Below are 17800 nucleotides of genomic sequence, written 5' to 3' on the forward strand. Positions count from 1 at the left end.
CCCCCAATTGTCAAATATGTGAGTACCTAATAGCCATCCTCTTTTAAATTTCATCCTGCTTAAACAAATAGAAAATTAGTGAAGAATTAATGGTAAACAACTACATAGTGAAATTGCGATTCAAAAAGTGACTATCTCAAATGATACTTACTTATAGTAATTATAAACAATTTAGTTTTATTGGGCTGTGTATATTTTTCCAATAACTACTTTCTCTGAACTATTTCCTCTCTTTTTAGATCAAAACAGAAAATCAGATTTACATTTAAACTTATTCAGAAAATAAAAGGAATAGAAAACAAAGTGCTGATGAAATAATGCACGTTATTGATTCCACTAATGTTTTCTGATCTTATTTTCAGACCTAATTCCCAATCTCAAAAAGATGAAAATGTATGTACACAATGGAATCTTTGTCTCGAAAAAGAATTGACTACTTCCTGCTCATTGGCAAAACTTGTATTTATCAGCTACTCAGCAAAGTTGCATCCATCATTTATAAGCCAAATCCTACTAAATTTCCTCACACAAACATGGCCACTGAAGTGAAAGGGTTATTTGCATGAGTTAGGAAGGCTGGATTAAAATCCTAATGTAGTTTGTTTACTGTCTATCATGCAGCTCTGTAATACTGAATTTGCTGACCCTGTAGCACTGATGCTGTAGACCAGGGGTGGTCAACCTGAGCCTGAGAAGGAGCCAGAATTTACCAATGTGCATTGCTCGAGAGCCACAGTAACATATCAGCAGTCCCCCTGTCAGCTCCCCTGTCCCTAGTGTCTCCCACCCACCAGCAGCACCATGGATCAGCACCTAACCCTCCATCCCTGCGCCTCTTGCCCACTGCGATCAGCTGTTTTGTGGTGTGCAGGAGGGTGGGGGACAGAAGGAGGAGCAAGGGCACGGCAGACTGAGGGGAAGGGGTTGGGGGAAGGAGTGGAGTGGGACGGGGCCTGGGGCAGAGTCAGGGGTTGAGCAGCGAGCACCCTGTAGCACATTAAAAAGTTGGTGCCTGTAGCTCCAGCCCCAGAGTTGGCGCCTATGCAAGGAGCCGCATATTAACCTCTGAAAAGCCGCATGTGGCTCCGGAGCCACAGGTTGGCCACCCCTGCTGTAGACATACGCTGAGTTGAACCACTGGCAAATTTGTATGTACTCTTCTGGCGAGGCCTTGTCTTTATACATGTATGTACGGTACCAAGAGGGGGTTGTGGGTACTATCAATTAATTATTGATTAATGTGCAAATGTATCAATCTTCCTTCCAATGATGTCTCTGCATTGTCTTCTCCACAGTCTTCACTCGACTGTTAATGCAGTAGCAACTGAGTCTTAAAAACTTAGTTACAAGAAATTCTCAAGATAACATCCACTTTGGGTTGTGGGTCTGATTTTTCAGCCTGGCCTCTTTTTTGCACATCTCGCTAATCCTACCACTTAGACAGCAAATGATCACGTAGGGCTGACTCCTGGGAGCCCTCTTTCCCTCCCACACTCAGGGCCGGCTTTAGGCCTATTCCACCAATTCCCCCGAATCGGGCCCGCACCCAGTGAGAATCCCTTCCCTGGCTAGAGGCGCCTTTTAATTTTTACTCACCTGGCGGCACTCCAGGTCTTCAGCGGCACTTTGACAGCAGGTCCTTCACTTGCTCTGGGTCTTTGGCGGCACTTCGGCGGTGGGTCCTTCAGTGCCGCTAAAGACCTGGAGCAAGTGGACGACCCGCCACCGAAGTGCCCACCAAAGACTTGGAGCACCGCGCCCGGTGAGTACAAGCCCCACGTGTTTTTTTCGTGTTTTTTTTAGTCATCCCTGCTGGGGCCCCATCAAAACTGTTCGAATTGGGCCCCGCACCTCCTAAAGCCGGCCCTGCCCACACTAACTTTACAGGGAGCTGAATGGGCCCTTAAGATACTATGGATGGAGCACTAGGAATAGGATAGAAAGAAAATGTAGGTCCAATTTTTGTGTGTGCAACTTCTATCTAGAAAAAGGAGATCTGTTAGTGAAGTCATTTCTGGCAACTAAGTTGTTTAGATGACCTAAGAAGTTATTGCTTTAACTCCTTGGTGTCAGGCTAGGAATTCCCATAGTAATGTTAATGTATTTTGAAATCCCATCTGTAGTTATCAAAATATATTTAATGTAATTCTGAGTAAAGCTATAGAAATCTTATTATAAGGTCAGCTACATATCTGAGTCAGCTATAATAAAAGGTGAGAGTGGAGTACCATCCTAAAGTACAGAGAGCATGAGAGGGACCGGATTGACATTGTTTGGCATTCTAGGATGCAGTCAGAAATACTGAGCCCAAGTACTACTGAGATTATTGTAAATAATTTCATCTTGTAACACCTGATCTGCAGTTCACACACTGATTTGTGATTAGTGGTTTGTTAAAAATATAAAGAAAAAGTAATAAAATATCAATTGAAACTCACCTCAAAATAGTCTGGCAGCCAGTGTATATCCGTTATTACTGATTTATGGCCATATTCTATAGAAGAGACTGCACAATATCTCACAAAATGTGGTTCCTTACCACTTTGTTGTGCTTGTATAAACGTTGGCTAGAGAAGTTTTTAAAAGATACATTTTAAAAGGTATGTTTTGCAAAACACAACATTATCAAGAAATAAAAGGAAACTTCACAAATTGTTAATGTCGCTTTACAGTATCTTAGTTCAATCTAGAAACCTTTCTAGGGGTCTGATCTAAAGCCCATAAAAATCAATGGAAAGTCTCAGTCAGCTTTGAATCAGATCCTGGCATAACATATTGTAAAAATTATGTCCACCATTGCTCCACCCACCTCCAATATAGCATTATTTCTTCCACTGTGCTCTCAGGCCTTCCGTCTAATTACCTACTTTGTATCCTCTTTCCATTCTCATCTTCATGCCTTCTTCCATACCACACACTCTGCTAGGAATTATCTCCCTCATTCCGTGAGCCAAACCACCTTCCCTCTATCCTTTAAATCTGTCCTTTAAAACACACTTCCATATACATGTTTAGCACTGGGGAAAATTTCTGTTCTGCTTTCAGTTTATACCATCATCCAATACATTATATTGATTTGATCTATTTGGTTGTGTAACGGGATGGTCACGCGCTCCTGCCTTAAAAGGCTTAAAACAACCTGGGAAGAGGGTTGTGGCAGGGAAAGAAAAGTGGGGCTGAATGGGGAAAGAAGCCTCAGCTGAGGGGGCCACACCTCAATTAGGCTGAGGCTGGCTTAATCAGGGCCCAGCTAGCCCTTATAAGAGGGCAGTGGTCACAGAGAGTCTCTCTCTAGCGCTAGAGAGGGAAGGGCCTGGCTGCCAAGACTGGAGCAGTGCTGGGGGAAGGCCAGAGGAGCTAGGAAACTCCGGCCTAGAAACCCCCCAGGCTGCAGGCCTTGTTAAAGGCCAAAGAAGGTACTAGAGTTGCAGAGGGCAGCTCAAGGGCAGGCAGAGGCAGCAGGTCCAAAACGCCCCTTGCCTATGATGAGTGACTTTTACACGACAGTCCGCCCCAGTGAGCGGAGGCTAGATGGTGACTGGCAGTAGCCCAAGACTGAGGCGAGGTGGGGATAGAGGGTGGGGGTTCTCTGGGGAGGGGAGACCCAGATTTGTGGGGGTACTATCAGGGGGCAGCACCCTGGCCTGAAAGGGGCACCGGGGTCCAGGAGGGACTCGGGCCCAGCGGCAAACGGGACACTGGCCTGCAGAGGGTGCTCTGGAGGCTGAAAATGCTAATTCCCTGGACAACCAGCAGGAGGTGCCGCACCGGTGAGTCCTGCCCTGTGACAGGTAGCTTCCTGGGGGTAGGGCTGAATACACTGTTGGTGCTCAATAAATAACAATGCCCTATTGTATCTCTGGTCTGTGTGAATTACAGTAATAGTATTTATCTGGGTTGATGATGTAGATATGAGATTTTGATAGATTTATTTTGTTGCCTCATGTATCGGAATACAAACGGTCTAGTTAGTACTTCATTGCCAGGATGATATTTCCTTCATTTTAAGCCTGCATTCCCTTTCCCATATTTATTTCCTAACTTCCTCTCATTTTCTCTTTTTTTATTCTCAGCAGGGCATACTCCAGCACTAAATACAGAACTCAAGTACTAACCATATTAACAGCAGTGTTCTTGCTTCCACCAGCACCAGTTTTAGCATTCTGCAGCTTTTCTTCATACTCAGAAATGTCCCACAGTACAACCTATGACGAGAAATGAACGTCCTTACAAAGTGTTTTTTCTGTTTAAACGATAGATTAAAACAGACTTCTGAACTGTAATATGAGCACTGTTTGAAAGTAGAAGGAGGAAGTCTACTTACAATGCCAGAACTGGAGGGTGGTGGGTTTTTTTAAAGGTATTACCTCTGCAGACCCTCACTGTAGCAGTCTTGTGCAACAGACTGCAAATCCTAGAACCATCTGAGTCAGTTAACAATTAGGTGCAGCCTGTCACACTGATCAAGCATTTTTAAGTGTCACCTTTAAAGTGATTGCTGAGGCTGTGGACTGAAAAACTGCTTCTATGCCATCACATCCTCAAGACTCAATAAAGGATTAGACATTTGTATGGATGATGAGAATATATACAGACAGGATAAAACATTTATATGGGATATAAACTTTCATGTTTTATAAACCAACATTAACTAATGAAAGTTGGGAATAAAACTTCCCCGTCCATAAAAATCCTCTTCTGAATTGTTTTAATTTCCTGAGGTCAGTAATATCTTGTGGCTCCACAAGTTAATTATGTGTTGTGTAAAGAAGGTATTTCTTTTATAACAGTTTAAATGCATTTCCTCTCAATTTCATCATCCTGCACTTAGGATGGAAGAATCCCATGCACTGCTACAGGCTGGGGACCAGCTGGCTAAGCAGCAGTTCTGCAGAAAAGGACCTGGGGATTACAGTGGACGAGAAGCTGGATATGAGTCAACATTGTGTCCTTGTTGCCAAGAAGGCTAACGGCATATTGGACTGCATTAGTAGGAGCACTGCCAGCAGATCGAGGGACGTGATTATTCACCTCTATTCGGCACTGGTGAGGCCACATCTGGAGTATTGTGTCCAGTTTTGGGCTCCCCTACAGAAAGGATGTAGACCAGTTGGAGAGTCCAGCGGAGAGCAACAAAAATGATTAGGGGGATTAGGCACATGACTTACGAGGAGAGGCTGAGGGAACTGGGCTTATTTAGTCTGCAGAAAAGAAGAGGGGGGATTTGATACCATCCTTCAACTACCTGAAGGGGGATTCCAAAGAGGATGGAGCTAGACTATTCTCAGTGGTGGCAGATGACAGAACAAGAAGCAATAGTCTCAAGTTGCAGTGGGGGAGGTCTAGATTTAGGGTGACCAGATGTCCCTATTTTTGCTTGTTTGTCCCGAATCCCAACCCATGTGCGGTCGGGACACTGAACAAACAAGCAATTTTGCTCTCCCGGAGGGACTCTCGCCCTCCCCCATCTGCCCCGACTCCGCCCCCTCCTTCCCCTATTGGATCCCTCTCCAAATCCCCTCCCTGGCCCTGCCTCTTCCCCAAGCACGTGGCATTTCATTTCCTCCTCCCTCCCAGGCTTGCAGCTGTAATGGCGGCTCAAGCCTGGAGGGAGACGGGGGGGCTCCGGGGCTCCGGACCCCAGCAGCAGTGGGGGAGAGTGGCTCAGGGCCGCATGAGCGGGCCATGTAAAGTTTATGGGCTCGGGGGGGACCCCAGCCGGCTCCTCGCCCCTGTAGGGGTGTAGCGTCCCCGCCCCATGCTAGCATGTCCCGCTGGCCACCGCAGGCCAGGTAAGGAGCCGAGTCCCTGCCCTCGTCCTGGCTCCTCAGCTAAGCCCCTCCCCCGTCTCCCTGCTGGGGGAGCAGTCCCCTTGCCAGCCCCCCTTGCCCGCCCGGTGCCGGAGCTCGTACTCACCACCAGCTCCAGGAACTGGAAGCCGCACCACCACCCCCTCCCTCCAGGCTTGCGCCGCTATTACAGCTGCAAGCCTGGGAGGGAGGAGGAATGGCGCTCAGCTGAGGAGCCAGGACGAGGGGAGAGGAGGGAACTCGGCTTCTTACCTGGCCTGTGGCGGCCAGCGAGACATGCTGGCACGGGGCGGGGACGCTACCTCCCTACAGGGGCAAGGAGCCGGCCGGGGTCCCTGCCGAGCCGATAAACTTTACATGGCCCGCTCACGCGGCCCCGAGCCTCTCTCCCCCGCTGCTGCCGAAGTCCGGAGCCCCGCGCCTCTCCCGCTCGGCTGCACTCCAGGCGCGGCTCCTTCCCGGCGGGGTGGCGGGACGCACCACATGTGCCCGGGGCTGCGGGGAGGGCAGCGCGCGTGGCCACAGTGTGGCCAGGGCCTGCTAATTTCCCCGGCCCCTGCGAAACGGCTTTTTTTTTTTTTTTTTTGCTCCCCACCCACCCCACGTCCCAATATTTCATTTCTATGATCTGGTCACCCTATCTAGATTGGATATTAGGAAAAAACTATTTCACTAGGTGGGTGGTGAAGCACTGGAATGGATTACCTAGGGAGGTGGTGAAATCTCCATCCTTATAGGTTTTTAAGGCCCAGCTTGACAAAGCCCTGGCTGGGATGATTTAGTTGGGATTGAGCTGGGGGTTGGACTAGATGACCTCCTGAGGTCTCTTCCAACCCTAATCTTCTATGATTCTCTGTCTCCTTGTTTTTGTATTATGGGAGAGGATAAATGCGGTGCCCAACTGTATCTTTTGTACCATTTATCATTTTATATATCCTCTATCATGTTCATATTTTATTGATTTCCTCCCTAGAACTAAAAAAGGAGGAGAATTCTAAAGATGGGAAGCATTCATATTCTAAAGCCATGATGAAGTACAAGCAGGGACATGGATCTGGACATGGCCTGGTGCAACTGGTAACAGGCATTCAGGTACTATTGGTCCAAGGAAAAGCCCACAGTTCTGCCATATTGGAGATGAAGGACAAAGGCAGCATAGCCCACCTATAGACAAGCATCTACTGAAACCATGAAGCAGTTATGATCACAGACTGCTTTGGTACCATCTACAGCAAGGAAGCTGGACTGATCTGCTATACTAGATCTCTCACAAGACCAAAACTTCTTTACATAGTCTCCTTTCCTTTGATGTATCTGGTGCTGTCCCCTGGCAGACAGGATACTGAACTAGACAGACATCTGATCAAGCATGGTAATGTCTATGGTTTTTTTTCTACGAACTGCTATCAATGGATGAAAACGCTCAGTTTCTGGAACCAAGAGGCCTAGATGGGTCTACAGCTTTCAGTTAGCTTAGCCACTCAGATACGAGAAGTGGACATTTTTAGTCAATCCAGTCCCTTTAGTGGTTCTGAGACATGAAGAATAGTATGCCACTCTTAGGAGTATTGCAATGTGCCAAGGCAATTCTGTGGAGGAGAAACCTAAGATACTCATTCTGATAAATTACTTAACAAAACACCAAAATGTATTAAAGAAAAAAAATGAGTCAATGAGGATCACTGTCTAAACAGTTGTCCACAGTATGAGGAATTTCTTCAAATAAGATCATGCCTATCCTATCAGCATTATTCGGTGTGGAATTCTCTCTTGTGCTGTCAGACCTCTCTCACAAGGGGGATTTAGATCCAGACATAGGTAGGGAGCCACTAGGAATGTGGTTCCTTAGGAAACTGAAAAGGAACCAGGGAATAGGAAGTAAAGTGCAGGCAATGGGACTTCCTTGTAAATACTTGATTATCCGTGGGTTAAGAGACTTCATTGCCCATACCTGCACAATAAAGGTACAAACCCTGTTTCACTACCACAGTGGGAGCTGAAACCTGGGAACTTATCCCACAAGTGGTATGATTTGGCCATGTGTATTTTGACTGTGCTTCACTAGTTTATACAAACTACCAAGTTTGCTGTCACATTGCATTTTCCATTTGTTCAAGAACACTGAATATTCAGTATTTAGTGCAGATACACTAATGTAGTAAATTAAAATTCAAAAATGAAGATTGACTAGAACAATCAATATAGAAAATAATAGAACTAAGAAGAAAGGAGCCAACACCTGTCCATTCATACAGCCTCCAGCAATGATATTGGGATCAGATGGACAGAACTCAAAGCAGTAGACCTCTTCAGGGCACTCCAGCATTAACTAGAAAAAATAATAATCAATTGAGAAATACAGCCATGTTGGAAAGATTGTTCCTTTGTTGTCTGAATGCTTTGAATATTTTAAAATCCTGTTTAAATACCTGAGGGTGAATAGGGTCAGAGAAACTCCAAAAAAGAATTGGTGACTTCTGCAACAACAGTTTACCGGACTGGGTAATGCGTTCTTCATAAGAAAGCCGCTCTGTTACTGACACTGCTATAATCCCTGATAGAGGAGAAAACAAACAACTTCATGGTCGATAAAGGGAAAAATTTTAGCACTTCTTAAAAAAAAAAAAAAAAAAACCAACCCATGCCCACTTCAAGTGTTAATGGCTCTGTTAATTATTGCTTTATAGGTGACCTGTAAAGAGAAAAAAATGGCTGTCTCCTTTTTATATACATAGTCATTTTTTCCCCACTGTAGGTCACCTTTAAAGCAATAATTTTAGTTAATGAATGATTAAGCACCTTATAAATGACTGATGGAAGCCCAAGACCAGAATATAACTCAATATTTTTGCTAAGAGTCATTAAATTGTAATCTCAAAACTGGAATAACGTGACAGAAATGGTTATGCTCTTGGGCACCCATTAAGAAACCAATTCCTTTGTCATTATACTTAGAAAGAAGGCAGATTTCCTTTGTATCCTGCAGTGTTGGCTATTCAATGGAATGTGTGGAGCTGCAATACCCCCAAAGGAAACATTGGGAAGCATTCAGAATGGCTACTGGTGCTCCCTGCACTCAGGTGCAGCCACATAACCAAGTGGTGAGGAGAAGTTGAAAGAGAAGCAGGGCCCCATGGAGCAGTGTGTACTTCTGGGAGAGTATGAGAGAGAAATTGGGCCCAGCACAATTAGAGTCCCTTTAAATGGGTTTTACCAGGGGAAAATTTCCTTCCTATGTATTCTCTACTATACACTTGCACAAGAAATCATCTGGCCTACAACATTACCTCTTTGAATTCTACACAATACCTGTCCATATCCCACTTTATCTCAAATCAGTGGTTTCCACATTTAAAAGTCAATAAAACCTTTATCACTTTAAACTTTAAAGCTCTCAAACTATTTCAGGCATGAACTAAATATTTTATAAGCATTACCATAAATGGTTGGGTGCCAGCAAACACAGCTAACTCTTCTATGCTTCAGATAGTGCAGGTCTGTAAACGATTGGTATTCCTTAAGGTAAGCATCTGACTTGCCACCAAAGGCACTTTCATCTTCTGCTAATGCTTTCCAGTCATCAAAAAAGGCATTCATAATTTCATTTTGCTGCAATGCTATTTCCACTCTGTGTTATGAAAATAATAGTTAACATTTTCAAAAATGTCAGATGAGATTATTCAATGGGATAATTACCCATTAATTCAATAGAGACCTCTTTCATTTAAAAATTATGACCACATCCCCCAAAGTGGTATGCACAATGGTTACCCAGTGCTGGTCACTACTCTCAAGAGAGCCCTTCACATTCAAATACACTTAATAAAAAATAGACATACTGTGCTATCACTTCACTTGTGTGTGCTCAGATAGATTTGATTAGATTAGGCTCTTGAAGTTTACTACCCGACCCTGGAGCCCCAATGATTTCAGTGGACTCCTCAAGTGAGTAAGAGCTGTAGGACTGGGCCCTCCCAGTTTACAGCTCCTCCTTCTACTTAATCCAGCAGAGGAGTCAGGGCCACATCCTCAGGTGGTATAAATAGATGTAGCTTCCTAACTTTAATAGAGCTCTGTCCATTTAAACCAGCTGAGGATCTGGCCCACAATTTTTTGTTTACCCATGAAAATGAATTTGTCGTGAACTGTATTACTTGTTCCCATGTAAATGAATGTGATGTCACAAATCTATTACAGTATCAAGTAAGAAGAAAAATAGGCTAGGAAGATGCGGAATATAGAAACATAGGAACTGCACTACTTGGACCAGACCACTGGTCCATCTAGAGCAGTATTCTGTCTCTGACAGTAGCCAATGTCTGATGCTTCAGAGGAAGGTGTTAGTCACTTTACTGGATGGGTATGCAATAGCATTACTCTGATGGAAGTACTTCAATCATTAGCAAAAGTGACAGTGTAGAGCAGTGGTGGGAAACCTGTGGCCACCACTGGTGTAGAGTGTGGACAAACACATGAAATGAGTGGACATTATACTTTAAATTTCAGATGGTTCAAAGTTTCTGTCAGTAGGAAAGTTTTTAATTGTGGCTTAACAGCTGACTAACTTGTTTTAGAAATTTGAAACCACCTTCCACAAAGCACAACATAAGACAACAATGGATTGGGAATGCATGCATCAAAGAATTCAGTTCTTTTGTTTTGATTTTAAAACTAACAGTTATAAACCTAAGTATATAGTGACACCTGTTGTATAGTTGTGTGTACCGTTTCACTGACGGTAAACTTGCATATTATTGCAACATTTTTACCTTAAAAACACTGAGATAATAAATTCTTTCAGCTCCTCAGATGACAAACACAGCTCTTTTTCTTCATCTGAGAACTCTCTAGGAAAATACTGTGTGGCTGCATTTCTTGGATAGGTCCTAAGCAATTTGGAATAAATTTTAACACAGGTAAGTTTGAAAGATTTTTTTTTAAAGAAGCCTTATGAAGTACAAAAAATGGAAAGCTAACTATGTTAATTTTTGCTAATGTTGGTAAGATGATTTGGGTTGATCCGACTTTGGAAGTGAGGGAGAACTTAGATGCACAGTATTTGAAAAGGTGCTCTCAGAGGACCTGATTCTGCTCTCACATTAGATTTACAACTGTGTAACCCCATTGACTCCAATGAGTTATTCCTGGTTTACATTACTGTTAGTGAGTTCAGAATCAGGACATAAATTAATAAATAATAATGAAGGGATGTTTCCCTTTTTAATTACTAAAAACTAGTAAATCCATTTCACACTCACCACTTTGTTTGAGTACTCATTTCCCTTACTTTTGGAACGACTTGTGCACCAACATCTTTTTCAAGTTTCTTAATGCTGAAATTTTTATCCTGATAGGATGTACATTCAATGTAGCCATCTTTCACACTTGAAGCATTTCTATCAGTAAATTTGACCTTTGAACCAAACTCTCTGCGCACTCGAGAAATCATATATTTAATCTGCAATACACCCAAAATAAGAGATTTTTTGAAATAACCACAGGAAAACTATTCTTGAAAGTCAAGTCCTTTGAAACAATGAGATTCAGAGATCTTCTGGTGGTCACTTGTAAATAGAGTTCACAAACATTTATAGATTTTGAAATTCTGTACCCCTCTCATGAGCCCAAATCACCAATAAGTGTGTGTCATCATATATCTTTATCTCTCTAAATGGTACAGGACTTCTGAATATTTTTTAAATTACTCTTAGCACTGAAAGGGCTAATCCTGTTACTCTGAGATATCAAAGTTGTCCCTTTGTCCAAACAACTACCTCAGTTCTCTCTGGGTGAAATTCACCTCACTCTGAGAGCCACCACAAAGCCTATATGCAAGGTAAGCCCAATGCTATATCAGACAGCAGATTCCAGAACAAATAGAAGAGAATACTGCATCCCATTTAAACTACATGGAGAATTTGGACTTCCCAGAGGTTAATGGGAGTTTTTCCATTGACCTGTTTGGAGCAGGATTGGGATTTTAAGTAAGTAGAAAATAATTGCAATTATCTAAATTGTAATTATTTGGCAAAAATATCAAAACTACCACCCCAAACCTTAGAAATGGGGATGGGGATGCTTAATGTCCACAAGTGGCCATGACTTCTGATTTACATCTCCAGCAGCAGAGTGCCTCATTACAGTCTAGGGCATTGGATCATGTATGGACTTAAATGGAAAAGGAAAACATCAGAATCTCTTCCTACAGCACTTTCAGTTTTTTTTAGCGGTCTAGCTAGTTCCAACTCTCCTTTGCTGTAGTATCTGACAAGATCACAGTCAAAACTGGGATGACCACAAGAATCTCAGGCATAAATCTAATTTTTCTGCCTTCTGTTCATTTAAAGAACTTCTTTATAATTTTATTTTAACAGAGAATTTGTGTGAGAATATGACTTTGATTGAATGACAGCTATAATTTCTGACCTTTCTAAGAGATTCATTAACTGATTCTTCTTCAATTTCCTTTTCACTGCCAAGGGAGACCCAAGGTTTGCGGACAGGAGGCTTATAAATGTATTCCTCTGTCATTCCTTCTTTAGTCTCTCCTTCTTCTTCCACTGCCTCTGGAGGCTATAAGACAAAGTAATTACAAAGACTATATTTATAGTTTTTCATATATAAACATAAATATATTATTTCAATGTAGATAAAATTCAGTGTTGCCAATTGTTATTCACACAAATAGTCTCAATGTAGTCAATCCGGCTTTACTCACAGGAGTAAAGATTTGGAGGATTAGGTCCTGTCCTTTTAGCAATGAATTTTCCAATAAATATTAAAGGGACACTGTCAATTTAAAAGCAAGTCAGTTTTTAAAAATGAGTTTAAAGTGGTTTCACGTACTCCACCTGCTCCCGAGTCCCTTGTAATTAGCTAACAGAATGTTGGGAATCATTAGGAAAGGGATAAGACAGAAATTATCATATTGCCTCTATATAAATCCATGGTATGCCCACATCTTGAATACTGTGTCCAGATGTGGTTGCCCTTCTCAAAAAAGATATATTGGAATTGGAAAAGGTACAGAAAAGGGCAACAAAAATTATTAGGGAGATGGAACAGATTCCATATGAGGAGCGATTAATAAGACTGGGACTTTTCATCTTGGAAAAGAGATGACTAAGGGGCAATATGATAGAGAGCTATTAAGTCATGACTGGTGTGGAGAAAGTAAATAAGCAAGTGTTATTTAGTCCTTTTCATAACACAAGAACTAGGGGTCCACCAAATGCAATTAACAGGCAGCAGGTTTAAAACAAAGTGAAGTATTTCTTCACACAACACACAGTCAACATGTGGAACTCTTAGCCAGAGGATGTTGTGAAGGCCAAGACTATAACAGGGTTCAAAAAAGAACTAGATAAATTCATGGAGGATTGGTCCATCAATGGCTATTAGCCAGGATGGGCAGGAATGGTGTCCCTAGCCTCTGTTGCCAGAAGCTGGTAATGGGCAACAAGGGATGAATCACTTGATGATACCTTTCAGAGTGGTAGCCGTGTTACTCTGTATCAGCAAGAAGAACGAGGAGTACTTGTGGCACCTTAGAGACTAGCAAATTTACTTGAGCATAAGCTTTCGTGGGCTAAAACCCATGCATGCAGTGGAAAATATAGTAGGAAGATATATATACACAGAGGCTATACGAGGGTAATTATTTAGGTGGGATATTATCAGCAGGAGAAAAGAAAAACCTTTGTAGTGATAATCAGGATGGCCCATTTCTAACAGCTGACAAGAAGGTGTGAGTAACAGTAGGGGAAAAATTAGCATGGGGAAATAGGTTTTACTTTGTGCAATGACCCATCCACTCCCTGTTCTGATACCTGTTCTGTTCAGTCCCTCTAAAGCACCTGGCACTGGCCACTGTTGGAAGACAGGATACTGGGGTAGATGGACCTTTGGTCTGACACAATATGGCTATTCTTATGTAGAATCACTATTTTATTTTCTATTAAAATATTTTTTCCCTTCCCCTGCTGCTGTGACAGATGCACAGGAACAATAGGAGAAAATGACTAAGGGCCTGATCCTGCAGTATACTGAACTTGGAAGGTCACAGGGGTCCACACAGTGGTGCTCCAGTACACAGTGCATTGCAGAACTGAGACCTCACTAATTAAGGTTCCAATCCTGCAAACATGTAAGCATGTTAATAACCTCAGGCAAATAAATAGGCCTACTGAAATCGTGTGTACAAATATTTGCAAAAGCAGACTCTAAATGACTATATAAAAATGTTTGCAATGAAAATAAGCACAGTTTTCTCTAATCTTTCAGTTATAATAATTTTATGTGCTCCTTGTGACAACAGTAGAAAAAAAATCAAAACCAAATGTGACTTTCAGTTACAAGATTAATGTTTTCCTTTAATGTTTTGCATTAAAAATATATATTTTCTAAGTACAATTCGTTGAATAGATATTCTTCCTTTGAAGAGTCTTTAGCTCATTAATTATAATCTCTTACTGAAATGTGTCTAATCTGGAAAACTAGAGATTTTGCATGTGTGATTACCAGTTTTATGAGAAATGGTAATCTTGTCCAATCAAGTCAATGCCAAAAATCCCATTGACAATGGAGTTGGGATTTCACCCAAACTCTTTTCAGTATAAATTATAGGTATATTTTGCATGTTAAGACTAACTTCAAGTGTAAAATTCTTGCAAGTAGAGTGCTTTATTTATGTGTGTTCAATACAGATCTTCTTTTCATGTCATTGAAGAAGATCTGTATCGATGACACAAAAAGAAGAATCAGACTAGCCACTATTGCATTCCTAAAACTCTGTAAGATCTGAAAGGCTAAAGACATTTCAATAAAAAATTAAAATCAGTGTATGAGAGACAACTGTGCTGATACTGCAGTATGGGTCAGAATGTTGATGTATGAGGAAAGCTGATGAACATAAGAGAGTGACTGTAGACATGAACTAGCAGAGAGGAATACTGAGAGATTCAAGACTGCAGAAAATAAAAAATTACGTGCTGAGAACATCGCTAGGGCAAGAAATAAATGCTGTTACAGAAGAGCCAAGAAAGACAACTATAATGGTTTGAACACATGTCAAGAATGGACTCAGAAAGGATATCAAATGAGGTGATATGTACCAGAGTGCAAGCAACTAGAAAGAGAGGAAAACTGAGGATGTATTGGATAAACATAGTGATGAATGAGGCTGTGAAGCTGATACAAAGTGATGGAAAAACTTCATTCGGCCCCATGGTTGCTGGTGAGCTGATGGATGGGAATCAAAGAGAAGAAGAGACCATACAGATAGGCTGACCAGATGTCCCAATTTTATAGGGACAGTCCTGATATTTGGGAATTTTTCTTATATAGGCTCCTATTACTCCCCACCCTCTGTCCCAATTTTTCACACTTGCTGTCTTGTCACCCTAAATACAGATCTCATAGTGTGTGTGTGTGTGTGTGTGTGTGTGTGTGAGTGACTGTAGCACTGTGAGTTATTTTAAGTATGTGGAATAATGTGAAGATGTGTTTTGATTTTCTTACATTTAAAAAGCTTTCCTTGGCCTCTTCGGTTGCAACAAGATAAAAGTTCTGTCCATATTTGAACTCTGTATCTAAAACTATCAGAAGTTCTTCCCCTGGATATTCCTGCATGAATAAGAACAGAAAGGTTTCATGCATTCAACTTCCAATTACAACTGATAGATTAATCTAAGATCTGTAAAATTGTGAATTAGATATTTAAGTAGTCAATACCAGAAAACACAATCCTGAAGAAAAAACAATTCTTAAATGCAAAGAACTATAGCTAGCTATTGGAAAGCAGAAAGCAAGTAATGTACAAAAAAAGATTGATCCTATGCTCATTTAAGTCAATGGCAAAGTTATCATTAACTTTAGTGGTGGATAATCAGGGTCAGAATTTGTAAAAATGTACAAGTACAGAGGGCTGTTTTGCCCTCGTGTGTGTACAATTCTCATTGACTTCAATGAAAATTGCAAGGACATATCCAAAGGCATAACTAGACTTATTTCTATTTTGTAATATACTAATATTTATTCCCTTTTACATTTCTTTTTAAGGCTTATATATGAATATGAAAAATTGTAATGAAAATACATTTTCCTAGAGTATTCACAGATGGACAGATGAGGATGGGCCTTACCACTGAAAGTACATGGTATGAGGGTTTTAAGTTTTAGAGTTAGAAAAAAAGGGGTTACGTACTAGGACTATTTTTTTGACTGGGTGGAAATCGGAGACTGCAGCTCTTGTCTTCATGTCCTGAATTATCTCCTCTTTTTTCAGAAGTTTGTAAGGTTTTTCTTCTGTGATATCTTCATTAATTCGACAATTTAAAATTTCCTGTGTCTTTTCAGTGAAAACTAATGGAAAGATCTCTGGGTGGCCTAGAAAAGGTAAGGCAAAGTTGGAGGGTGAACAAAAATAGTGTTTTCCTTGAAAGGTTGACAGTGTAGGAGGTATGTCCTTAACAGTTCTAAATCTTTCTTACTGCTAGTAATATGACACCTTTGAACCGCTGTACTTACAGTTTTTGGTACATTTTGTGGCATAGATTGTAAATTCAATATGGAAAGATAACAACATGGTTTTCATGTTGTAAAAGTCAGTGCCTAACACATTTTGCATAATCAATATATGTTTAAAATAAAATCTTTCAAGAAAACAGAAGAATGAATTCACAGTCATCCTATGCTAAGGCAGAAGTTTTGTGCTGTGTGGATAGCAAGGAAACATTTATTTGCGGCTAATCTAGCACTCACAAAATAATGATCATCTGATTTCTTTAAGGTGGTGGATAGTGTGGTAAATCTAAGTTATGTCTATTCTTTGGCTGAAGAGAATCCTTCCTGGAGTGTGGAAATCATGTATCACTGTGGATAAAATTTACAGTATTCAGACCAAAACATCTGCATCTATAAAACCACAGTAATATATGGAGGGGACAAATGATGCTTGAGTTTTGTTCAGTGTTGCTCAGTAATATGCTGGGGAAACTTCATTCAACAACCTGTAATTTGGTCTTATTCCTAGCTATTGACAGCCAGTAGGGAAATACTGGTCCTTTGCTAGAGGAGATGGCCAATGCTACCTTGAAGAGAAAAGAGGACCAAGTGCTCTTAAGGAAGCACGTGTATGTCCTCTGATCAAAATCCAGTCTAGATGCTGATAATCTGTAATTAGTGACTGTATCTAATTGTTAATGTTTGTGTGAGATTATGGAAAAGGTTGCAGCAAGACAACTCATAGTATCTTGATGCCTCTGACTTCCTAAACCCTTGTCATTCTGGGCTTTGACTATTATATTTACTTTGGTCAATGGCCTTCAGGCAGTGGATAAGGACAGAGTGTCCATACTGATATTGTCAAATTTGCCATCAGTCTTTGCTACAGTTAATTATGGTGCTTCCTGAATTGCATTGTCCGCTTGTTGGCTTTGGATGGCTTTGTTAACTCACGTGAAGACCAAACTGGGTTTAGACAGAGCTGCCCTGTGCTAGCTTCATGCAACCAGTGTTAGGCAATTGCTCTTCTGTCTCATGGGTTCTCTCATATGGGGTGGCGCAGCAGGCTTCCTCTCTTTCACCTCCTACATCTTGTTCATTGTGCATGAAGCCATTAGGAGGGTTAGTGAAGAGGCATGGACTGAAATGCTTTCAATGTACTAATGATTTCCAGCTCTATGGCCCTGATTGAGGAAAGTCCGACTCTATCCCTATTCAGGACAGCAATTAAGCCCATGCTTAACTTTAAGCACAGGTTTATGTACTGTCCCGAACAGTGATGCTTTTCTAAATCAGGACCCTCATCTCCATTTCATCCTGTCTAGGGTGCAGTTGAGTCTATTTTTCAGTTACTGGGTGAGACTGAAGCATGAATAAGAGCAAACTGATTGAGACTCAAACCAGATAAAACTGAGGTGGCAATGGCTGGCCAAGGGAGACAACCAGAGCGTATGACAAAGGTTATATCTGACCCTTTGATTGAGAGT

The 17800-nt window shown here is 41.5% G+C and overlaps 1 protein-coding gene across 8 annotated transcripts in view; it reads right to left on the reverse strand.

The window, feature by feature from the left end:
• Positions 1-17800, reverse strand: part of DNAI3 (dynein axonemal intermediate chain 3) — a 46204-nt gene that overhangs the window by 14031 nt on the left and 14373 nt on the right. For all 8 annotated transcript variants that reach the window (XR_005584142.1, XM_039486635.1, XM_039486628.1 and 5 more), the window contains exons 4-13: positions 16015-16196; positions 15330-15434; positions 12237-12383; positions 11069-11268; positions 10580-10696; positions 9248-9438; positions 8240-8364; positions 8050-8139; positions 4116-4205; positions 2439-2567 (exon numbers count right to left, since the gene is read on the reverse strand). Coding sequence is in view for 7 of the 8 variants with exons in the window: in XM_039486635.1 (XP_039342569.1) it covers positions 2439-2567; positions 4116-4205; positions 8050-8139; positions 8240-8364; positions 9248-9438; positions 10580-10696; positions 11069-11268; positions 12237-12383; positions 15330-15434; positions 16015-16196 (1376 nt within the window). In the remaining variant the exon portion in view is untranslated. The remainder of the gene's footprint in view (positions 1-2438; positions 2568-4115; positions 4206-8049; positions 8140-8239; positions 8365-9247; positions 9439-10579; positions 10697-11068; positions 11269-12236; positions 12384-15329; positions 15435-16014; positions 16197-17800) is intronic.

The sequence above is a fragment of the Mauremys reevesii genome, linkage group 8 (assembly GCF_016161935.1).
Source record: "Mauremys reevesii isolate NIE-2019 linkage group 8, ASM1616193v1, whole genome shotgun sequence".
NCBI classification, from domain to species: domain Eukaryota; kingdom Metazoa; phylum Chordata; order Testudines; family Geoemydidae; genus Mauremys; species Mauremys reevesii.